The sequence below is a fragment of the Cyprinus carpio genome, chromosome A21 (assembly GCF_018340385.1).
Source record: "Cyprinus carpio isolate SPL01 chromosome A21, ASM1834038v1, whole genome shotgun sequence".
Taxonomy (NCBI): domain Eukaryota; kingdom Metazoa; phylum Chordata; class Actinopteri; order Cypriniformes; family Cyprinidae; genus Cyprinus; species Cyprinus carpio.
In genome coordinates, this window is record NC_056592.1 from 4,253,318 (window position 1) to 4,278,696 (window position 25,379).

Consider the following 25,379-nt stretch of genomic DNA (forward strand, 5'->3'; position numbering starts at 1 on the left):
AAGTGAGAATTAATTCAGTCATATATAATATTTAGTGTTTAGTATAATGTATTAAGGTCCTATTTTGCTGAGGTGGAAACTCCAGTCTAATTCAGATATAATAGATTTTATTGGTAACATTTAGTAATAACTTTTTATTTGATTTGATTTTATTAAATATAGTATATAATTTTTAATAATAAATAAAAAATATACAACTAAAACTATGTTTTAAATATCTTTCTTATGTTTTGCAAGTTTTACTGCAGTTACTGCATTGTTTAGTATAATAATGCATAAATATCCTATTTTACAGAGGTGGAGTTTACTAAACTCAGGAATAAAGTCTCATTTAATTTAATTTAATTTTGTTTTATTATTTCAAGAATTTTCTGTGTTTTAAATGTCTTTAAAATGTTTTGCAAGTTTTGCTTATTATTGCAATCACTGCAACATTCTCTTTCATTAGAGCATGTCAGGAACATGTCCAGGTTATATTTCATTCCAGTTAATAAAAACAATTATATTGTAAATTGAAAAAAGTCTTAAAATTTTGTTTAAAGAAAATAAAGCCTGTTTTAGAACTGTAATATTATTGTACTACGGGATTGAGAATCTAATGAGAATCACCACTGAAAATACTAGAATACTACATCCAGTGCACTAACATCGAGTTATGAAGGGTTATGATATCTGAAGCCTTGTGTTTGTCTAATGTGTAGGTTGATGGTGGTTATGATGATAACCTGTACGGTGAGGATCTGACCTATGGAGAGGGATATGGAGAAGGATACGGAGAGGGAGAGTATACCGTGGAAGGAGGCGGCGGCAGCACCAGCACTTCAGTGTCCGTAGGGGGCGGATCTGTTTCTGTAGGGGGCGGATCTGTTTCTGTAGGGGGCGGATCTGTTTCTGTAGGGGGCGGATCTGTTTCTTCGAGTGGCTCAGTTGGGGGAGGATCCAGCAGTGCTGGGGCCAGCGTGGGGGCGGGGTCTGTTGCCACGGGAGGACAGGGGGGAATCGGTGGAGAGACAGACTCCATCGATATCGACAGCTTTAAGGAGGAGTCCATCACGGATTACACCGATGCAGACCTGGAGAAGATGTATGATTATGACCAACTGTACCCTGATGGCGACAAAGCGCTGCCCGCCGAGACTGACGAGATCTACGGACAGGTGACCTATAGCTCCGCCTACCTCTGTGCAAACGTATAGGTATAATTCACTTACCCGTCTTCATGTTGTTCCAAACCTGTATGCCTTACTTTTCTCCTGTTTAACACAAAAGGAGAATGTACTTCCCTCTCTTTTCAATATAATTCCTCACTTTGTGTTTCACAGAAGTCAGACAGGCTTTGAACAACATGAGGGTGAAGTATAGTTCATTTTTGGCTGATCTACCATAGCAAGTTGTCAGAATTGTTTGTTTTATTTATTACCTGCAATTACCTTATGAACTGCATTTATTACCTGTTATAATCCGTATCGTGTTTACACTGATATACATTGATCTGGATGGAGTTAAAATGAGTTTGTGTTTCTGAAGTGGATGGACTGAGAGGAGAGAAAGGGCAAAAAGGAGAGCCTGCAATCATTGAACCCGTAAGTGTCACTTACTATATGATACATACTGATCAAAAGTTTGGGGTTTGTAAGATTTTTAACATGTAATTTATTCCTGTGATGCAAAGTTGAATTTTCAGGATCATTCTAATATGCTGCTCAAGAAACATTTTTTATTATTATCAATGTTAAAGACAGTTGTGCTGCTTCATATTTTTGTGGAAACCATGATATGTATTTTTTTTCAGAATTCTCTGACGAATAGAAATTTCAAAAGAGCAGCATCTATATATATACACGTATAGCAGGATTTTGAACTAGTGAGATTTCATGATGTAAATAGAAACCAAGCAATCAACAAAATGTCTTCTATGACCTCATGTTTTCTTCTCTAATATAAATGTATATATAAAGAGCACAAGATGAATGACAATATAGAAGTTTTTTTCCTGAGGTGGTTGGCATATTGACAAACCTTTATAGACACAAACCAAAGGAAGGTTTCCAAGTGTGGTCTTGCATTTATTGCATCTTCTGCTCACTTTCACATCCGTCCAATTTTGCATTCATGCACATGTTCAACAGCTTAGACTGAGACACGTGGATCAGTTGCCTGTCCCGGATTAATTTAGATTTACACCTGATTTGCATTTTTAGTTCTAAAGGAACAAGTCACTCCTGTTTCAGACTCTACAGTCTTTCAGATTCACAGATGTGTTCACCATGCAATTAAATGTGCATGTTGGGAATGATTGTCTGTCTTTGTATACAGTCTCTATTGCTCAGGTGGCTCTTGATGTCTAACAGCTGTGAGACTTCAAACAAATGTCATTGCAATCTCAGCGGGAGACAACCACATCTTGGTTTATTATCAACTAATTATACTAATCAACAATATTTATTTTTATAAAGTACTAAAAATTTAATTATTATAAAGACATGTTATGTTACTTAAAGTTATTATGTCCATATAAAATTAGTTTGACTTTTTAAAACTTATTTTCACCAAAACAAAACTAAATTAGCTGTAATATGAAAGTAGATACAACTAAAAACATTTTTTAGTCAATGTTTAATTTAGTTTAGACAACTTCAAAAGACCTTTATGTTTATTGTGATGTCTTTTTATGCATAATATTTTCTGTTATGTACAAAAAATTAACAAAACCCACAATAATTTCAACACAACACAGAAAAAAGTTCAAATACCAGTTACAAATAATAATAATAAAAATAATAAAAACGAATTCAGAACCCAAATAAACAATAATACTCAAATTTGACAGGTTAAAACAAAAAACATAAACAGATCTACATTACAATGGACAAAGGAATGAAAGAAAATCATTTTGCATAAAATATCCTCTATATCTTACATTTTTGTTTGATGGAAATGAAAGTGTCGCAGTGAAGCACAGGTTACTTCTACAGTCTTACTATTTAGTTGGTGTATATGCCAGAATCTAATGCTAGCTTTTATGGGAGTGTTATTTACTCGAAGACAAACGGAACATGAAACCATGATTTTTCAGTTAGACCAATATAAAAATGCACTTCAAATAAATGACACGGTGGTTTGACTTTTTTTAGTGTGCTGTTACAGAGATGCAAGAACAGATCAATGAGAAGATCAGAGTCCAGGAAAAGCACAAACATGCAGACCAGGACAGCTGGTTTAAATGAAGGATGACCATGTGCAGAGAGAAAAATGCTCAAATCATATGCTTCTTTCTGCAAGCGCCCACATTCTCTCTCGTTTCGGCTCACACACACACACTCACTTTGTCCACTCTGTGTTTTTTGGCATGTAAGAAACGCACCAAAACAAAGCGAACATGCCCACTGCCACGACAGCACACTCGGACGATGCCTTCGGGACAGAGCTAAGACCCACAGCATCTTTAAAAAGCACCAGATTAGACCAAGATGTTATAACAAACAAATGCTGTTTGTTCTTTTATATCTGAAAGTTCTCTGGAACTTAAGTGAGGCTGAGCTCTGCATATGTAATGATCCTGCACGTTGGGCTCTGGACCTCTCAGTGACTATAATTCAATCTTCATATGCTTTTTGAGATAGTTGCGCTGTTGTGGTTATGACGCAACTCATGCAAGCACATTTTGATAAGTAATTGATCATGACTGATGACTTCCAGACAAAATAGCTCGCATGTCCTGATACTTATCGCAGTATATTTGGTTACAGCTGATCCGATTTAATATGATTTTCCCAAACATATGTGCCATGATGGAAATCTTTGCATGTTTAAACAATACACAGTGTCTAAAACACTCTCAGACTTTTACCTTTTAAAGGCAGCAATATATTACACCATGTTTAATAAACAGTGTTTAATGAATACATTTATGCGTTTAGTAGACGCTATTATTCAAAGCGACTAACAACATACAATTCTTTCGAAAACTAAAATAGTTCATTAGTATAACTGTATCCTCTTTATTGCCTGTTTTACAACAGTTTTGTCACTCACAAGATTTTTTCATGGATGAAAATTCTACTTTGTGCTTTTATGTCAGAGTCTAATATTTTTGAGGCATGATTTAACGGACTGTGATGGTTTTAAATCCTCTTGGACTTTAGAATCGATTCCTTATGAAGAATACACAGTAAAATTGAAATATTAGATGAAAAAGCTTTTTTTTTTAAAATGTAAAAATTAGGAATGCCTTGGCAACTAACTGAAATAAATAAACTTTAATCTGCAGTACTAAAATTACAAAAAAAGCTATAGAAATATAAAAAAATTATAATAAAAATGCAAAAACATAACAAAATTACTAAAACCTAAACTAAAATAAAAAAATTGTAAATTTTAAAATACTTAAAAAACATTGCTTTTTAAGTTTTTATTTATTTATTTATTTATTTTAGTCGACAATTTCTATTACTAAATATAAGATTACGGTAATGTAGTCTAATTAAAAAAAAATAAGTATTTTTCTGGCACGAAACAGTGCTTTAACAGATTTCCTGATGCTGCTGTTTGGTGCAGATCACACATACACACACAGTCCACACAAATGTAAATGATTTTCACCAAAGCTGTGTATACTGATGTTGCAGCTTGTGTTTACGCTGTTACTCTAATGTGTTTGTGTTTTTCTGTTCTTGTAGGGAATGCTGGTTGAAGGCCCACCTGGTCCAGAGGGTCCCACAGTAAGTCTAAGCTGAATCATCTGAGTCAACTGATTCATAAAAAAACTAACCTCCAAACCTCTGAACCTGATTCCTTAAACTGAATCATCTGAGTCAACTGATTCATAAAAAAACTAACCTTCTTCCAAACCAATCACTTGAACTGAATCAACTGATTCGCTGGTTCACTAAAATGAGTTGTACTTACCAAAGCTACTTCAGAGCAAGACTGTGCTATACATTGCACCATAAAAAATAGTAATGTACACGACTATTTGATGGAAAAGTGAGCTAGTAACTAGGAAAGCTGAACTGTTTTCTAGGCCCAGTGACTATTGCTGACAATGCTAAACAGCTGTATGTCTGTTTTGTTTCTTCAGTTTCATTCTTGACCTACTTCTTTATAAAGCAACTCTTCTCTCAGCTGGAGCATTGATGGATCTGATGGCTCTTTAGGGACTATAACAACATGAGTTTGAGAAATAGAGCAATGGAAAGAGTCCAGCAGTGATCCAGAGTCTTACCTCACCGGACCAACACCCATGTGTGTTTGTGTGTTTGCGATGGCTTTATATGTGTTTCTGACAGTACCGTTGTGTTGTTTTAGGGTCTCCCAGGTCCTCCAGGTTCAACGGGATCCCCAGGTAGCCCTGGAGATCCCGGAGAGAGGGTAAGTAACCATGACAACAAAAACAAGATATTGAACACATTCAGCAGCACTTAAAATTGTGTTCTGCAACATGTCCAAGTTTGTAAAATTGTGAACAGTGTCAATGTCTAAGAAATGTCCAGGTCATATATTCAAAAAAATAAAAAAATAAATAAAATCTATATATACATATATATATATATATATATATCTTTTTAAAATAAATATTTAAAAATTTTAAATTACATTTGTATACTACAATTATAAGCATAAATCATTATAACTAATTAATATTTATTTTAAAGTAATGATTGTGTAAAAAAAACAAAAAAAAAAAAAAAAAAAAAATATAATATATATATATTTTATAGTAATATATTATATATATATAAATATAAATATATATATATATATATATTTATATATATATGAAAAAAGAAAGATATTTAAAATTTTTAATTTTAATTGTTTTTATTTTAGGGTGAAATATGACCTGAACATTTCTTCATGCATTTCACCATACTGTACAAAATTACATTTTAATTTTAGCTTTAGAGAGCCTGATTGCACTGATTGAAAGAGGTTTTATTAATGATCACAGTGATGTTTAATGAATTACCCATAATCTTTTGCTCTTTTGACAGGGTCCTCCTGGTCGCTCTGGTCTGCCTGGAGCTGATGGTCTTCCAGGACCTCCAGGGACTGTCCTGATGTTGCCTGTATGTAAATCTGAGCACAATTACTGGATACACACTTACAAAAACGACACATTAAAATGACACACAGACAACTGATTCATACACGTTTGCACATCTTTTAGCTTTTAGAATTAAAGCCCCGTTGCGTTGTACTGAGATCAGTTTGAGCCTGTTGACAAGATCTGCAGTGCGTCATTATGAATGTTTAGAGCCTTTAGTTCTTGCACTGGCTTGATTTATTTTCAGAGTGGTTTAACAGTGGTAATTATGTCCAAGAGATATCAGAAACATAATGCTCCCTTTGCTGCTGTGATCCCCCATCAATCACACTCTGGTTAATGCAGTGAGACATTTTGCAAATTCCACATACTCTCAACTATTCCAAATTTCCTCTTTCCCAGCTGTTACTCCAATACAGCTTTTTTTTTCTTTTTTCGGAACGTGTATCGACTTCACAATGTCTTTAAGTCAAGGGTTCTGGAATGCTTCCATGGCAAATCCAGATGTTCTGAACACCACATTAAAAATGATGTTGTCCATGTTGCATATGTGTTTACAGTCAACATGTGATTGTAATTAAACCTCACCCTAAACACTACCTCTCCTCACCGCCCCAGTAATACCCATGAAAATCAATTCAGGGTCATGAAGCAAAGGTTCACTTAGAAACTGGTGTTCTTACTCTTGGAAGTGTAGTGATTGAGTTCAGCCACCAGATGGCAGTGCTGATCAATTTGACTCATGCACAGAGAGGAGGGCACAGAAACACATAACTGCATAAGTGTGGTATTCTAGTCTGAATTCAGCTATAGGGAACATTTGGAATTACATACTATCACACTTATTTTTATTTATTTACTTATTTATTTATTTATTTATGTAGTACGTACAGTACACTACTGCAGTGTTCAAAAGTTTTATCTTATTTTATTTTATTTGAAAATATACTGAACATTTTCAAATAGGTGAAACACTTTATATCTATTTTATATTCTTTTGTTTTAGTTTTTTAACATATAATGAACTTTTTTAAAACTTTGGAACAATTTTATTTTTAAATGCATTATTTTATTTTATTTGAACATATAATGAAAATTTTAAAATAGGTGGAATACTTTTGAACTATTTTGTTTTATTTGAACTTATAATGAAAATTTTTCAGATTTTTTTAAAAAAATAGTATTTTATGCAAATGAACTGTATTTATTGCCATAAATAAATGCCACTCATTGAGTGTAGCATGCAACTTATTCCAGCATCCAAAACAAATCATCCAGCTAATATTAAGATAAAATAAATGCATATATTTATTTTACATTTGTATTTAAACATTTTATTTTCAAGTACATTTTACTTAGTTTTATTTGAACATATATAGTACATTCTTAAACAGATGGTACACTTTTCACTCATGCTATCATGTCTAACATATTTCTTTCAGTCTGAATGCTGATAGTTTGGTACCGTTCTGTTTCTGTAGTTCCGCATGAGTACAGGAGGGGACAGCGGACATAAAGGTCCTGCAGTTTCTGCCCAAGAGGCTCAGATGCAAGCCATCATGCAGCAGGCCAGGGTAAAAACACACACTTACATTAATACACACTATATCTATCACACACACACACATGCATCTCTATGCAAACTAATCGCTCTGTGTCATTAATATATAGCTGGCGATGAGGGGTCCTACTGGACCGATGGGTTTGACAGGCCGTCCTGGTCCTCTGGTATGTCTGTAGATCTGTTTTCAGTCTGTCGAAATGATGATATCTATGATATTATGATGAGTCTGATAGTGTTTCATGCATGATTTGATCTTCCCAGGGGCCTCCTGGTGTGCCTGGACTGAAAGGAGAGTCTGGAGAATCAGGACCTCAGGTAGGCGTCACAGATTACCCACAATCCTCAGCTTTTTGAGAGTATTTGAAGACAGTTTAATGCAGGATAGAGCTGTTCTGAGACCTGTGTGTGTGTTTTTAGGGTCCTCGTGGTCCATTGGGATCCCATGGCCCACCTGGAAAGCCTGGCAGAAGGGTAAGTTTGGGTTTTGTTGTTATTATTATTGACCTGATCATTCTGTATAAATAGATTTATGAACGTGAATAATGTTTTCTGTGGCTTAGGGTCGACCCGGCTCAGACGGAGCTAGAGGGATGCCTGGACAGACGGGACCAAAGGTAAAACTGATGAGATTAACATTAGACAAATATCTTTTAGCATAACATACAATAATGAACTGTGCACAGTAAGATGACAGAAAGTAAAAAGGGTCAACTTTGATTTCATGTAGACAAATTACAGTAGTGAATAATTGTTTCTTATTTATGAAGTGTTAATATCCTGCCATTCTGAACTGTTTCCTGTCTGTGTGCTTCACAGGGTGACCGAGGATTCGATGGGCTCGCTGGTTTGCCTGGAGAAAAGGGTCACAGGGTAAACACATTTTAAAATAAGTGGAATACTATTATTTTATTTTATTTTATTTTATTTTATTTTATTTTATTTTATTTTATTTTATTTTATTTTACAGCTTCTTATCCAATCTTATTTTAGTATAATTAAGATACTTTTTAGTTTTTTTAAAAACAGTTTTTATTTTTATATTTTATAGTTTTAGTAATTTTGTTTGTCATTTTTTGTATTTTTTAATGTGTCTATATTGTTTTTATTTAAAAAAAATTCAGTTTTTATTTTTTTTAATACGTCAAATTGAACGAAATTAAAATGAGCAATGATCTGAAAAGATTTTTTTATATTTTGTTTTTTTCTGGTTAGCGATATATTTTTTTTTTTATGGTTGATTTTAGTTTCAGTTTACTATAATAGCCCTGTTCTTGAGATCAACATTTAATGTCCAGTTGTGTATTTATTTGGCAGTAAAAGCATTTAAAAAAAAAAAAAAAAACATTTTAAAATAGGTTAAACACTTTAGGTGAACAGCTATTTTATAACATATTTTATTTTCAAATACATTTTTTATTTTAACATATATTGAACATTTAAAAATAAAATAGGTGGAACACTTTAGAGTTTTATTTTATTATTAAATGGCTTTCTGCAATACATGATTCAGATTGGCCAATTTTAATAAAATAATTTTAAATGCGATCAAATTGAAAATCCATTTGTTTATTTATTTGGCAGTACTCATGTAAAAAGGAAGGTGATTCATTCTATGAAAACTAATGAGTGTGTCTTTGTGGTTGTTGTAGGGTGAGACGGGTCCTCAGGGGCCTCCTGGGCCTCCAGGAGAGGATGGAGAAAGAGTAAGAGCTTGTTCTTTTAATCCCTTCCCGTTCCCTTCATCATCTGTGTTATTGTTCTAAATGGATCACAATGATGACATCATTTCCTGTATCTCAGGGTGATGATGGTGAGGTCGGACCCAGAGGTCTGCCCGGAGAATCGGTGAGTTCATATTTCCTCCCGTATCCCAGCATGCTCTTTTATCCTCTTATCCTCTGTTATTCTCCACTAGATCATAGTGTTACGTAACACAGCATGGAGTGAAACAACAAATCCACGCCACACATTTTTTTGAGGTGTCCACTGCATTTTGCTTGTTGTGGATGTGAAGTGAGAGAAACATTAAAAAACAGAAAATGTAGTGGAGATGAAAATGTTCAGACAGTTAAGCAGTAGTTAATATAACAGTTTAAGACTCTGTCCAGCAGGGGGCGCTCCATGTTCACCATTTAGATTGAGAGGGACTTTATCTGCTCTTGCATATACACATAAACACAATCAGTTATGTCTGAGAAAATGCACAAAGTATGTTTTTCAACATTAAAAAAGTTTTATACCTAAAAAAAAAATAGTGTTTTAGGCTCATGTGCATACCTGTCAACATTTGGGTACCAAAATCTGACCTCTGGGGGTGGAGGTACGGTCAGGGTATCTGCAGGATTTTTCAAATCAAATTTAAGACTTTAAGGACTTTTTTAAAACCTGCACAATTATTATATTCATGAAAAAATAATCTTATTAATTATCAAACAATCTTATTAATTTATTAACATATAAATATATGGGTCATAAAAATATGGGCAGATTTCTGCTTTGGTCTGAACAAATATAGCAGAAGACCTATTGAAAACTGCACATTCATTCACTGCCAGCAGGTGGCGCTTTCGGAACTGCAGAAATGTAGTGGTTTCCCTGGTAATGGCAGTTTGTGCCCTGTGCCTCCACTATGCGATTGTGCCGTTATGATTTAATGTGCTGAGTAACATCATTTTTTCCCACTGTGTCCGATATTAAAATTGGGAGATGGGTGTGAAATACAGGAGACTCCCGGGGAAGACGGGAGTGTTGACAGGTATGCTTGTGTGTTTAAAATGAAGCACATGAGATGAAGAGTCATTTAAGTGACATAGAAAAAGGTTTTATTCATGTTGATATCATATGACTGGGCTAACACTATTTTATTTTAACATTGATTGAACATTTATTGATTATATCAATTTTATTTTGTTTCTAAATACATTATTTTCTTTTTTCTATTTTTTATTTATTTATTTATTTTCTTATTTTATTTTTAGTTTATGTAAATAAGAAATAAATAGTACTCATGTTTAAAATGAAGCACATGAGATGAGGAGTCATATTAGTGGCGTAGAAAAGCTGTTTTATTCACGTTGTGATCACAATATACCTTTTTGTTTTATTTTATTTTATTTGAACATTTATTGAAAATTTTAAAATAATTGGAACAGTTTATAGCTATTTTATTTTATTTTTAAATATATATTTGTAATATATATTATTATATTAAGTAAAAATATTTATTTAAAAAAAGTATTTTATTTTACTTATTAACAAATAAGTACAAAATAAAACAAATTAAAAAAAAAAGCAGATTAAGATGAACAAAAAATTAAGTGGTACAAAAAAGTCAGTTTTATTGATGTTGAGATTATATGACTGGGTGAATGCTTTTTTTGTGCGTATATTGTGCGTAAATGGAACATTTATAGCTATTTCATTTTTTAAATGCTTTATTTGAACAAAAATTATTTATTTATTTAATACATTATTTTATTTTTATTTAATGTAAATAAGAAATACATAGTACTTTAGGCAAGTATGTTTAAAATAAGGCACATGAGGAGTCATATCAGTGCCATAGAAAAAGCTGTTTTAATTATGTTGAGGTCACATGACCGGGCGAATGCTACCCACTTATCAGACACTTTCAGCTGAACACAACTCTCTGTTTCTCCGTCTTCTCTTATTCAGGGTCCTCGTGGTTTGTTGGGCCCCAAAGGTCCCCAAGGGCCTCCAGGACCTCCTGTAAGTACAAACTTCATCTTTTTTTTTAATGATTTATTTCTATTTTAGATATTTTACACACATAAAAAAAAATACAAGAGGAATATATATATATTTGTGTGTGTATAAAGTAATAACAATACTAATAACAACAATAAAGAGTCAATGACCTCATGAGTCAAGTCACCAACCTTCATGGTATTTATTCACTTATGTAAGAAAATACAGCTTAATTATTAATGTCCTAATATTTTTTTAAAATGTGAGAATATAAAAATGTGTGAATATTTTTTTAATGTGTTAAACTAGTTTTCATTTATTTCGATCCTTCTTTTATCATTTTAGGGTGTGACTGGTATGGACGGACATCACACACACACACGCAAGCGCGCACACTCACAGTCTGCGCGCACACTCACACCCACACACACACACACACACACACACACACACACACACACACACACCACACACACACACACACACACACACACACACACACACACACACACACACACTTGTGCATTTACAAACATGCTTGTACACACACATATTCACTTTATTATGCTTCTGTTTTCACTCATCAGGGTCCTCAGGGTGAGCCAGGACCTCCAGGACAACAAGGCAACCCCGGAGCTCAGGTATTCATCAAGCCACGCCCACTTAGACACTGTCTAACCCACCCGTCATTGACTTATTAACCAGTTAATGTCCTCTAATTCTGTCCTCTTCCACAGGGACTTCCAGGTCCTCAGGGAGCGATCGGGCCTCCAGGAGAGAAGGTGAGATCGCATGAGTGGATGATCAATGGATGCTTCTCTGGTTAATGGATTAAAAGCCTTTATATAGAGTTTGTGTGTGTGTGCATGTGTGTGCGTGTCTATTGATAATGTTTATTTTTGTCTATTATTAATGAAAAAAAAAAAACTAAAAAAATGATAATATAAATATTACTATTATTATTATATAACTGAAAAATATTTATTATTATAAAACTGAAAAATATTTGACCACCAAATTAAAGCCATTTTGCTGTTATGTGACAAGAAAACCATAAAACAAGAAATTATGTGATTTGAAAATAATGATAAAGATGTGAACATTTTATTACTTCTTACTTACACCACTTGATATTTTTATAGTGATTAATGTAAAATATTTGCTGAAAATAGTATACACAGTTTTTTCAACCCTGTATGAATACAAAGCTTACATATCTAAGAATTTGACACGTTTGATTTTCATCATTCTGGACATTAATATTTGTCATTAACCCTTTTACACACTAGTGTTAATTTCATTAACGAAAACTATGGCAAAAAATGTTCGTCAATGAGTTTTTTTCCCCTGAAGAAAACGAGATGACGAGACAATAATAAGGTCATTAAATGATAACTCAGACTAAATGAACATGCAATATCGTTGACGAAAAAAGACAAGACAAAAATGTAGTTAAAAGAACAAAAACTTTACAAAAACCTTTTTATTTTTGTTGAAAAATTTTGTTTGTTTACAAGACTCTATTATGCGAGCGTTCATGTTTGCGGTTGCCAGATATCAAGACCTCAAATCCCCCGATCAGACCTTTTCTGTTAAACGGATACATACTCTGCCCAACTCTTTGCTTTATGCATTTACTCGCTCTCTCTCAGTAGTGGCGCCGTGATCTGAAAACACAGACATATAGTACTGTACAAATAATCTGGAGTTCTGCAATCTTCTTTTGAGCGATTCTACTTAAATGAAAGCGTCATTCAGCAGTCTGTGTTCTGTCATGGATCTCGACTGTATTGTTTGTGATAGTGGTTGCGATTATAATGTTACTTACGCAACCTCTGTGCAGCAATGAGTCTTTTTGCCATTGTTTAAAAAGAGAAACATTAATGCAGTATGTAATTATTGGGATTACTATTAGGAATTTCTCTGTTATAATATTTAAGAGTAAGATTTTGTTACATACAGTTTTTATAACGTAGACAGGGTATATCTGAAGTCTGGTGTTTATTTAGCCTTTATAAATTTTTATACTAACGTTAGATGAGGTCGAATAAACCATACATAAGAGTCGATATTCTATTGATTTGTGCTTATCAGTGAAAGAGCAACTTCTGATGAAATGTAAAAAGAAATTTCCCAAATGACAACAATCATTGCAATTAAAATTTAGCAATATATATATATATTCAGAATTTTAACCATTATACTGTACAGTAAGACGAAAATGTGACCAAAAAAAAATTGTTCTTAGTCATTTAGTCGACTGAAACTTGACTAAAACTAAAACAATTTTACTAAATATGATAAAAACTAAAAGTTACATTTGACACAGGACTAAGACTAAATTAGCTGACAAAATGAACACTACTACAGTACACACTGCCCACTTTAACATATTGATCACTCTACTGGATAATCTTTATGGATGTGTGTTGAAACAGGAAATGTGTGCTGAGTGTTAATGGATTGAGTGCTTATGCTGGTTTTCCTTTCTTCAGGGTCCCACTGGAAAACCAGGCTTATCAGGAGTGCCAGGAGCCGACGGACCTCCGGTGAGTCCGGGAAACACACACACACACACTCACACACACTCACACACACGCTTCACGTCTGATCATCTCAAGCTGCATCGTTTCAGAGAGATTTCATTGTATTAATAATTACAGTACAGTGATCTGCCTGGCAGTTCTTCAGAGACACACATTGTTCACATCTGATCGCGAGGCCTATTCTCTACACATTTCATGGCTTTATATCTAATTATTTCAGCATAACTTGTCATTTCTCTTTATCTTTGTGTCACAAACACAGGGCCATCCAGGAAAAGAAGGACCATCCGGAGAGAAAGGAAACTTGGTACATGTTTATCCTTCATTCCTCTATCCGACGAGTTTCTTTACAGACAGCTCTCTTGTACAAATCTAGCTTCAGATGTGATCAATAACTCCATCGATGACTGGTTGTGTTTGACAGGGACCTCCTGGTCCTCAGGGGCCGATCGGGTATCCTGGCCCTCGAGGTGTAAAGGTAGGTGTTTCTTTATCCTCATTGGTCATAGCAGCACTCATAATGATCTCTCATTGGTCAGTGGATATTGTAGTTCTGTATTAGTAAGTTTTTTTTAGTAGTAGCTTTTTCCTTATAGTGAAACAGAGACGGCACCCTGCTAATGTTTCTGATACTTCCCTGAGGCATCATCATCTGAACTTTATAGCCATCTTCCAAAACTTCCAAAAGTTGACTACCTAGACAGCATTTTAGGCATCAAAGACAACTACTAAGATAACTTCTTTTGGATAAAATGTAAGGCAGTGCAGATGATCTGACACTATTTTTTGTGTCCATTTAGTTATAAAAAATATATTCCATATAGACAATTTGAATATTATGAGAATACATTTCTCTATTTCTTATTTTATTTTATTTTATTTGATTTTAGAAATAAAATACAATTCTCTCTTAAAATATAATAAGAAGTCAGTCTTCACGGAAAATTTAATAACAGAATGCATTGTGAAGAGTCTGCCAAAATGGCAGATGAAACAAGATAATTGTTTAATATAAATATACCTATATTTCATGCCAAAATGCATAGATTAAAAAATGTGCAATTCAATTAAAATGCACTATTGTAATCCATTGTTTATTATACTGTAATTACATAGACAGTAGAGAGTCCAGTGGCTTACCAGGCTCAAAACAGACAGTGAGACAGTGAGTCAGTCGCAGGGGTTTGAAGTTTTGATGGACTCCGCTGATCTTTTTTCTTTTGTTCTTTCGCTCTTTCTATCTACAGGGTGCTGATGGAGTCCGTGGGCTGAAAGGAAACAAGGGTGAAAAGGTAATTTCAGAGTGTGTTTGTGTGACTGTGTCCGTTTGGATACGAGCTGTTGTGACATAAGTGTGTGCCGACAGCTAATGCACTGCTCCTGTATCATTAATGTTTCATTTCTGCTTCTGAATATGGAAACCAGTGTACTCCAAGATGCATTTCTGACCTTCTCACTTTGGCTATTAACATGTTTTATCCTGCAAGAGTGCAGCAGGAAAATAAGATCAGGCCTCGGCAAATAGCAGTTGCCATGGAGATCGGTCCTTTCGCATTTGTCAAAAATGGGGTATTATGTGCAAAAGGAAGTTTGCAACGCTCTCAGTGTCATATCTTCATCTCTTTCTTTCTCAGGGAGAAGACGGATTTCCGGGATTTAAGGGAGATATGGGCATCAAAGGCGACAGGGTAAGAGACTTATTCACTGGTTGAAGAGGTTATTTGTATTTGGCTTTATCTCTGGAGAATTATGGGATTTGATTTCTCTTTTCACTTGGGTCGATCTTTAATTCTCAGAGCATCTCTGAGGAAGCACATATATCACAGTGGGTCTATATTTAGTGGTGCATCACTATTACTTTTGCTCATACTTGCTTTGGGATTTGAACAGATATAGACATACACAGAAAAAAAGACCCCAAGGACTATAACTTGTGAATTCAGCCACATAGAAATGTGCTAAAAACACCTTAGTGATCACATATCCCCAGACGACACGCTGCTGAGTCTATTTCAAAGACGTTTTTTAAACAAAATGCCAAGAATTGTTGTCATTGAAGACTCCATAAATCGTTATAAAGTCTGCTGACTCAGCTGCGATGCTGGGTAAATTGTCCCAAATTACCATTTATTTTTGTTTAATGCCACGCACACACTTCACTATTGTCTGTACTAAGCAAACTTTTGTTTAATGCCACGCACACACTTCACTATTCCCATGCTGCTCACGTGCCCATCTTTGCCATTGTCCCAAATTACCATTTACTTTTGTTTAATGCCATGCACACACTTCACTATTCCCATGCTGCTCACGTGCCCATCTTTGCCCATTATATCTCTAAAGTGGCAAAAACATCAAACACAAACTGAACACACAAACTTGTTTCATGATTAAATTCTAGGGTCTTTTATTCAAAGATGTCCATCCTAAAAAGGCTGTACATACATATATGATATATACATTTATAGAAGTGGTTCTCAGTCTTTTTGACTGTAATGTCACAATAATATTCAAAGGCGCCTCCTTTTTTAATTGACAGAAATTAGGAGATTAAAATAAGTAAAATAAATAAAAAAGTTAAATTGTAGAAGAAATGGTTTTAAGTTGTTTTGTGTGTGTATATATATATATAAATGTGTGTGTATAGTGCTCCTGTAGCTCAAGTGGTAGAGCATTGCGTTACAAAGCTCAAGGTTGGGGGTCGATTCCCCGGGAACACATGATAGGTAAAAATGGATAGCCTGAATGCACTGTAAGTCGCTTTGGATAAAAGCGTCTGCTAAATGCATAATTTAAATTTTAAATTTAAATATATATTATAGTATATATATATATATAATAATATCTAAATATTGGTGTCCTTGTTTGCTTAAAACAACTTAATTAAAATATAATACAACTGTAATTTTAGCTTATTTTAAAGCTTGTTTTGTCTTATTTTAAAACATTTTAAGTAATATTGGTGTCCTTGTTTGCTTCAAACAATTTAAATATTAACAATTATTAAATTGTAAAATTCCTGAAATTTGGGGTTGAATTAAATTAGAAATATCTTCTTTTTTTTTTTTTTTTTTTTTTTTTTTTTTGGTTGTTGCTTTTTTTTTTATTTTTATTTTATTTTTTTTAGTTGTTTTAGCTTATTTTAAAGCTTGTTTTGTCTTACTTTAAATCATTTTAAGTAACCTTGACACCATCTTGGAAGTTTGCTCTGAATAATTTCTTTATTTAAAATAATAAATTTCATTAATTAATATATTTCAGAAGGTTTTGGGGGTGAATTATTTGAATAAATATCTTACTTTTTAGTTGTTTTAGCTCATTTTAAAGCTTGTTGTCTTATATTAAGACATCATGAAACACCCTTGGAAGTTTGCTTTAAATAATTTAATTATTTCAAATAATTAAATTTTAGCATTCCAGAAAAATGGGGGTGAGGTAAATAAAGACAATATTGTAATCTTTGGTTGTTTTAGCTCATTTTAAAGCTTGTTTTGTATTATTTTATAACATTTAAAGTCATCTTGAGCCCCACTTCGAAGTTTACTGAGGAATTTCTTCTATGCTTTTTAATGTATTTTTCCCCTGAAAGCCACTTTTATTATTTATACATCCAGTTATTATATTAGTCAATGTTAATGTAAACTTAAAATAATGTAAATGAGCTCTGATATGATTGGCTGGCATAGAGCTGTGATTTACTGTCATTCATCGGGACAGGCCTGTAAAAAAAAGGGAAATCTAGAAATCTACACGGTCTCATTTATATACTCCAAATGTATTCAGGGAGAACTTGGTGCCGCCGGACCCAGAGGTGAAGATGGGCCTGAAGGGCCCAAAGGAAGATCTGGTTTACCTGGAGATGCTGGACCACTCGGGCCGACCGGAGAGAAGGTGAGTGTATATCTATATATGCATCGTGAAGTTTGTCAGTGTTTTGTCACCACTGATTAGTTATGTTTCTTCTGTGTACTTTGATTTTAGGGTAAGCTTGGTGTACCCGGGTTGCCCGGTTATCCAGGAAGACAAGGCCCCAAGGTAAATACATCCGGTCTGCCTGTGATTACCCAGCATCCACAGCAGCCGTGTTCGAGTGTGTGCATGTATTGATAGAAGGACAAGGTTGTGTGTGCGTGCATGCATTAGAGTGGGATTGGAAGGCAGACATGTTTGAACTTCTTGATCAAAGCTAAGTGGATTTACCCATAATGCCATCTGGTGTCAGCTTTCCATTTGACCGTGACCCAGCATGCACTGCTGCAACAGCACTTTTCTTCTCTTCTCCTGCTTTTATCCCTCTCTCCCTCCTCACTTTGATGGACCTGTGAATTAATCTCTCTCTCTTTTCCCTTTTCAGGGTTCTCAAGGATTCCAGGGATTCCAAGGAACCAGTGGAGAGAAAGGCACGAGGGTGTGTAAAAAAGACATCTGTAATTATATGATTTTCTCTCTCTCTTTTTTTTCCCCCAAGCCCACACTTTTCTCCTCTTATTATATTAATTATTTTTTTTTTTTTAGTAGTAAAAAAAAAAACTCTCACCACTTTTTCTCTCTCGAATTTTGAGAAAGAAACGCAGGGTGATCATTTAGGCTAATATAATACAAAAGATATAATATAACATGTATGTCAGATGTAATATAAACCATTTTAATAAATGCAATTTGATTAATCTTATAAAGTGAGCCAGAAAATCAGCTTACCTCTATTCCAATTAGATTTTTATTCTCTGTCATGTGATATCAAGTTATACAATACAATGCAATTCAGAAATTCATAATCACCGATAAGGGAACATTTGACCCCAAACAGGGTTATTATTAATAACTAAAACTAAAACTGAAATAAAAAATAAATTTAGCCTAAATTTTAATATAAAAGCTAATAAAAATGACAAAAAAAAGAAAAACATTAATAAAAACTAAAACTGAAAATCCTAACAAAAAAAACTAACAAAAAAACCACTAAACATTAAACTAAAATTAAAAATGGAAAATATAAAAATAAACAAAAAACTTAGCCAAAATAGTCATATTTAAACTAAAATCAAACATTTAACTAAAATTAAAAAGAAAACTGAAAATATAAAGAAAAAAGTTAATTCAAAATAACAATAAAAATATAATAAGTATATGAATAAAACTTACATAACACTGCCCCAAAAAAATTATAATTATCATCTTTTACTCACCATGATGTCATACCATATTTCAGGCAGAATAAATAAAAATGGCAAAAAAATAGAAAATAAAATAAAGTACATAATAAAACTGATCATTTCAACTTATGCTTTCTACAGTAAATTAGAAGTAAAATCAGGGGTTTTATCTCAGTTTATGGAAGCTAACAGTCTCTGAGCTGTAGTGTGTGTACTATCCGATAGAAAAGCTGGGAAAGGCCCTGAGTAAACCCCCAGCTCTCTGCACCCATGCTTTATTGGCTGTATATCATCACATTTAAGCTGAGAACAGCAGCCGGCTGCCATTAGGAAGACAAAGCAGTCTCCCATAAACACATTATAATCCAAAAACCTCTTATTCTCTCAAGCCATTAAATACACACACACAATCTCAGACTGCATTCATTTGTTGATGTAAAACTTTCTGTGTTCTGCCATTACTATCTGCATGAAGTATTCATGAGATGGAGAGATGCTAATATAATCTACAGATAATCAAATTAATCACAATGTTCTACTAGGCTGAAAGAATTATTGCTTATGGTTTTGTTGAAATGACACAAATAATGATTTTATTCTTTTTAATGACTGAATTTGCTGAAAAGATCATTTGAACGGTACGTGAAGCGTGAAAATTGAAAAGCTTACATTTATTTAGTTATCTCTACTTCTGAATTGAAATAATAAATGTTATTATTAAAACAAAAATAGTATTACATTTATAATTGTTCATACAATGCAGTTTAATTATTATATATTATTGTTAACTTAAAAAATATATATATATACATATGTATATATTTATTTTATTAGAACTTATTAAATAAATATTTTTTTTAAATATATTAAATTAATATTTATTAACAAAATGCACAGTTTAATTATTATAACATTTATTTTATTATAATTTATTCATTATAACATAATATCTTTTAAAAATAAAATAAGAAAAGTAATAATAGGGAACTGAACTAATAATAGGATTTTTTTTTATTTTTTATTATTTCATATATTATTCTCTCTCACAAACAGGGGACAGCAGGGAAGCCAGGACCCCGAGGACAGAGAGGACCTACGGTAAGACAACAACGTTAGGACAAAAACAAATGATACGTACCCTCTTGTGATCAGTTTAGGACTTATTTCACAAACTGCTTTCTCATACTTCATGTGATCTTTTCTATAGGGACCCCGTGGTGAAAGAGGGCCGAGGGGACCAACTGGGAAAGCAGGACCAAAGGTGAGGCTGTCCTTTTTTACCTCTGTTTTGTATTCGTGAAACTCTATAATTAAATGAGATAATGATGATGTATTAAGGCAAAGCCCTTTTCAGGGGTCTTCTGCCTTAGTAAATAAATAATATAACATTCAAATTTAAAAACACAAAGAAAATCTCATCCATCAATCAAACAATCAATAAAAAAACAATTTTTCACAACAAAATAAAACAAATAGGAAAAAGCACCCCACACCCTGACTGACTGAAAGAAAACATCTCAGGCTTCAGGATATGTTAAACCTCTTTCATCATTTGTGGTGCTCTGAAAGTTAAATGTGTTAACAGGGGCAAATGCTGCTCTTATTACATTTCAAAATGCAAGGTTTGTCTCCATGGTTTAGCTGGAACGAATTCAAATGCAACAGGGATTTTACCAATCTACTTATCAGTCAAAAAATCTTTAATGGCACTCTTTACATCAGGCAATAAGCATAAGTTTTACGTTATTAATAATTAATCCCATTTGTGTGGACATTTATACAAACATTCTGAAATATTAAAACGTTCTGTTTAACTTGCTTTTTCTCATTTGCTTCTCCTCGCCACCTTCACAGGGCAACTCAGGAAGCGACGGCCCCCCAGGACCACCCGGTGAACGGGTACAGTATAAATAATAATTGAATCCTTCCAAAGTATTGATTATTGCTTCAGAGAGAGACGGAACACTCTCTTTTTTTCCTTCCTTACAGGGTCCGTTAGGCGCAGCGGGACCTACTGGATTCCCCGGCCCTAAGGGTCCACCGGTAAGTGACGTTAACTCTGTAGAAATAACTATAGAAATCCCTCTTTCATCCAATCATCTGTCCTGATTCTGTCCCTCTCTCTCGTTTTCAGGGTCCTGCCGGAAAGGACGGGCTGCCCGGACACCCTGGCCAGAGAGGAGAGACTGTGAGTGGGATCTGATATGACCACACACACACTGTCATTCACACACTTACGGCAATAAACTCTTGTATTTTCTTCTGACAGGGTTTCCAAGGTAAAACCGGACCTCCCGGACCCCCAGGTGTTGTCGGACCTCAGGTAAGTGGAATACAGAATTTTGAAGTTCAAATTTTCGAAATGATTCTAGAATTACGCAATCAATAGTGCCTTTAGTAAGATTCCAATAAAATGGGTTAGTAACATGGGTGAAAAAAGGCTGAATCTCATGAATAATATCATAAAATGTTTGGCCCATTGAAAAAACTATCTATCTATCTACCTATCTGTCTATATATTATATATATATATATATATATATATATACATGCTAAATAATATATATATATATTTTTTATTATTAGATTTTGGGATGAAATATATTTGAAATGTAGCCTTGAAATGAAATAACTGAAATGACTATGTTAAGCTGAATTACAAAAATTACTAAAACTCAGACAGTGTTGTTATTGTTAACTAAAACTATTAAAATTTTCTGGAATTAAAATAAACTTAATAAAATAAAATATAAATATTAGATGAAAAACTTTTTTAAAAATAAGAAATGTTGCCTTGAAATAAAAGAACTGAAATAAATGTTTAAGCTGAATTATTAAAATGACAAAAACTTAAATAAAAATCCTGAAATAAATGTTTAAGCTGAATTATTAAAATGAAAAAACTGAAATAAAAATGACTTAGTGACATAACAAAAGCACATAAACACTAAAACTTGAAAAAAAGGAAACCTCGAAACATGAAAATGATAAAATAAAAGGGCTGCATCACTATGCTGCATCTACTGTACCTTCTGCAGAAGAATAAAACATTATAAAGCACCACACACAAAAAAGCATCACCACAAACACACCCATCTTTCCATCAAGCATACCAAACACAGGAAGACACAAAACACACGTGCTACATATTCATGAGGCTGTCACCAGCCATCACTCGCTCATTAGATTATCTTAAAGGTGTCCTAAGGTTGTCACCGGGGAATCACAATGGCTCCATTAGGTTACATACGGGCCGTTTGTTGGCCTGTCTGTGCTTTGTCTCCTGACATGCTTTTGTTTATGCGGTTAGATGTTGGCACTGACTGGGTAATAAATTATTCATAAGCAATCATGATATTCTACTTTTTATGCAAATGTTGAGGTGGGCACAGGTTTCAACAGTGCCACGCACACACATATAGACGTACACATAGTACACATGCTCTGCCATGCAAATGGATGCATATAATCTGATTTTCACATAATTTGCATATGCACTGATTTTTTTGAAACACCTGTTGAATCTTTATTAATGTATGTTTTCCAGGATTTTTGATCACTTTTTTTGGTTATACCGTACTTTGCTTTCTTTGGTTATTATTTTATTATAATAAGTAGTTTGACTAGTGTATAATTGTCAAGGAAAATTATTGTAGATTTATCTTTAATGTTTATTTGACATTTTCTCTCTCTTTTCATGCAGTCTTGACACCAGCATTTTTTAATTTTCAGATTTTACAGATATCTTATACAATATATAAGATATATAATATACATTCATATTTATTATTGCATTAAAAACCATAGGTCAGTTTTATAATTTGAATTAATAATAATGTGTTAAAGTAGCAATATGCATAAATAAATCATGTTGAAAACTCGGGAATTTGCAAATCTCTTGTGAATTAATTCATTATTAATCGTCAATTGAATCGATTCACTGTCGACCCAAAGATTCATCTACAGTAGCTCACTACCTTACCCATAATCCATCTCTCTTTCTTTTCAGGGACCAACAGGTGAGACAGGACCAATGGGAGAGCGAGGCCACCCTGGACCCCCAGGACCACCCGGTGAACAGGGTCTACCTGGAGCTGCTGGGAAAGAAGGAGCAAAGGTGCCAGCAAATTCAGGCCAAACACGTCAACATTTACACACAATAAAGTTACATATACACAGATCCAAATTCAGTATCTATTGGTCAAAACCGGTTTACATCATATCTGGTCTTTATAGGGAGATCCAGGTCCTGCAGGACCCACAGGTAAAGATGGACCTCCAGGACTCAGAGGGTTCCCAGGCGAGAGAGGCTTACCAGGACCTGTGGTGAGTCTCACGAATGAAATATGCCTATCCATAATTATTCAACTTTGTGTAACTCGCTCGTAAATTCTGCGCAGGCGAGCATCTCTCTTTTTATGCTTTGAGCTTTTTAGTTTGTTGTTCAGTATGAATAGTACATCCCCGTGTCACCTCTACCCATCAAACGAGTTGGATGTGTTTGTGTACGTTCAGCAGTTTTATGTGTCTCTCTGCAGGGATCAGCAGGTTTGAAAGGGAATGAAGGACCTCCAGGGCCACCTGGACCCGCTGTAAGTAGACATGCTCTCTCTATTTGCCTGTCTTTTCTCCAACTGCTTTGTATTTTGCTTGTTTACCTTGTTTTCTCTTTCTCTTTTATCCTTTTACTCCACGCACTGGGTTTTCAGTGAGTACAGTGTTTGTATGACATGGATGATTTACAGTATTATCTACAGTACCAGTCAAACATTAGGACTTACTTGACTGAATGCATGTTTATTTATACATACGAATGATAGAAATGAGTTTTGTAAACTATTTAATTTATGCTTTAGTGTGAATAGTGCAGAAAAAGCATCAACAAGTGTTCAACATACTGTACACTACCATTCAAAAGTCTGAGATGAGTAAGAAAATAATACTTTTGCAATAATATGGATGCATTAAATACATCAAAAGTGACAGCAAAGACATTTGTAATGTTGCAAAAGATTACTATTTCAAATAATCATTGTTTTTTAAACTTTCTATTCATCAAAAAATTGTTAAAGAAATGTATTACAACAGAAAACTGTTATTTTATTTAATAATATTACTATTCTTACTGTATTTCGATCAAATAAATAAAGCCTTGGTGAGCAAGGTCTTCTTTCAAAAACATTACAAAATCTTACTGACCTTAAATTTTTGATTGGCAGTGTACATGTGAACATCTTAAACTGTGTTTTTAATGAGGTTGGTTGAAAGAAGATGCTCAAATATTAATATTTATATTAAATATTGTAAAAAAATATTTTTATATATGATCATAAATAGATTTTTATATTTACCATTCAAATAAAATGTAAATAAAAAAGTCAAATAATAAGTAGTTGTGTCCAAATGTCTGACTAGTGCATATTTATAAATGATTAAAGATGATCAAAAGGTTTATCTATTCCTCTTTTCTCTCTCTTTTCATGCAGACTTCACAGCAGGATTGTGAATATTCAGATTTACTGATATCTTATATAATGTCGCAATATGCATAGTTATATAATCAATATCTTGAAAACACAGCATTTATTTCTGCATTAAAAATCATATATGCATGCCAGCTGTCAACACCTCTGTACGATTTCTGTACGAAGAACAAATGCATAATTAATCAAACAGATCATCAAGAGTTCAGTAGCAAATGGCAGTTGTTGCAAGTAAATCAGTGATGAAATTTCATGTTTGCATATTCATAGGGCTCTCCTGGTGAACGTGGTGCTGCTGGCCCAGCTGGACCTACTGGCCTCCCTGGCCGACCCGGACCTCAAGGACCCCCGGGCCCCGCTGGAGAGAAAGGTGGACCTGTGAGTACTTCCTCAAACATGCTCCATCATCATTTCTGAGACCTGTTTAGCTCCATATTTATAAATATCCAACTACAACCTCTCATATTAGGGCGAGAAAGGACCTCAAGGCCCAGCTGGTAGAGATGGTATTCAGGGACCTGTGGGACTTCCAGGCCCGGCCGGACCCATCGGATCCCCGGGAGAGGATGGTGATAAGGTACAGAAGAAAGAGAAGTGGTAGAAGAAGGTTTGAGAAGTGACATGAATGAATTAAGGACAGAGACATGGCATGTAATTGATGATCATGGTTGAATCTGGTGGGTTTGTTTGATGATTAGATCAGGATGAAGAAAAGTGAAGGTCACATCACACACACACACATAGATCAAACCGCTCAGCTGTCTGATCAATATTTTCTCTAGAGGAATGAATGGATGGTTCGATATTTGCTTGATGCATGACCAAATTAAAAAAAATAAATGACGCTTTGATAATACGGTATACATTAATGAAGTCAAG

The 25,379-nt window shown here is 33.9% G+C and overlaps 1 protein-coding gene across 1 annotated transcript in view; it reads left to right on the top strand.

The window, feature by feature from the left end:
- Positions 1-25,379, top strand: part of LOC109080552 (collagen alpha-1(V) chain-like) — a 94,662-nt gene that overhangs the window by 49,603 nt on the left and 19,680 nt on the right. Inside the window, exons 8-43 of the mRNA XM_042711402.1 lie at positions 702-1,157; positions 1,527-1,583; positions 4,680-4,721; positions 5,308-5,370; positions 5,994-6,068; positions 7,528-7,620; positions 7,718-7,774; positions 7,872-7,925; positions 8,028-8,081; positions 8,171-8,224; positions 8,427-8,480; positions 9,260-9,313; positions 9,411-9,455; positions 11,286-11,339; positions 11,664-11,723; positions 11,804-11,959; positions 12,056-12,100; positions 13,814-13,867; positions 14,127-14,171; positions 14,289-14,342; positions 15,112-15,156; positions 15,499-15,552; positions 17,648-17,755; positions 17,846-17,899; positions 18,219-18,272; positions 20,071-20,115; positions 20,225-20,278; positions 20,872-20,916; positions 21,007-21,060; positions 21,152-21,205; positions 21,287-21,340; positions 23,027-23,134; positions 23,254-23,343; positions 23,556-23,609; positions 24,771-24,878; positions 24,970-25,077. Coding sequence (XP_042567336.1) covers positions 702-1,157; positions 1,527-1,583; positions 4,680-4,721; positions 5,308-5,370; positions 5,994-6,068; positions 7,528-7,620; positions 7,718-7,774; positions 7,872-7,925; positions 8,028-8,081; positions 8,171-8,224; positions 8,427-8,480; positions 9,260-9,313; positions 9,411-9,455; positions 11,286-11,339; positions 11,664-11,723; positions 11,804-11,959; positions 12,056-12,100; positions 13,814-13,867; positions 14,127-14,171; positions 14,289-14,342; positions 15,112-15,156; positions 15,499-15,552; positions 17,648-17,755; positions 17,846-17,899; positions 18,219-18,272; positions 20,071-20,115; positions 20,225-20,278; positions 20,872-20,916; positions 21,007-21,060; positions 21,152-21,205; positions 21,287-21,340; positions 23,027-23,134; positions 23,254-23,343; positions 23,556-23,609; positions 24,771-24,878; positions 24,970-25,077 — 2,715 coding nt within the window. The remainder of the gene's footprint in view (positions 1-701; positions 1,158-1,526; positions 1,584-4,679; positions 4,722-5,307; positions 5,371-5,993; positions 6,069-7,527; positions 7,621-7,717; positions 7,775-7,871; positions 7,926-8,027; positions 8,082-8,170; positions 8,225-8,426; positions 8,481-9,259; positions 9,314-9,410; positions 9,456-11,285; positions 11,340-11,663; positions 11,724-11,803; positions 11,960-12,055; positions 12,101-13,813; positions 13,868-14,126; positions 14,172-14,288; positions 14,343-15,111; positions 15,157-15,498; positions 15,553-17,647; positions 17,756-17,845; positions 17,900-18,218; positions 18,273-20,070; positions 20,116-20,224; positions 20,279-20,871; positions 20,917-21,006; positions 21,061-21,151; positions 21,206-21,286; positions 21,341-23,026; positions 23,135-23,253; positions 23,344-23,555; positions 23,610-24,770; positions 24,879-24,969; positions 25,078-25,379) is intronic.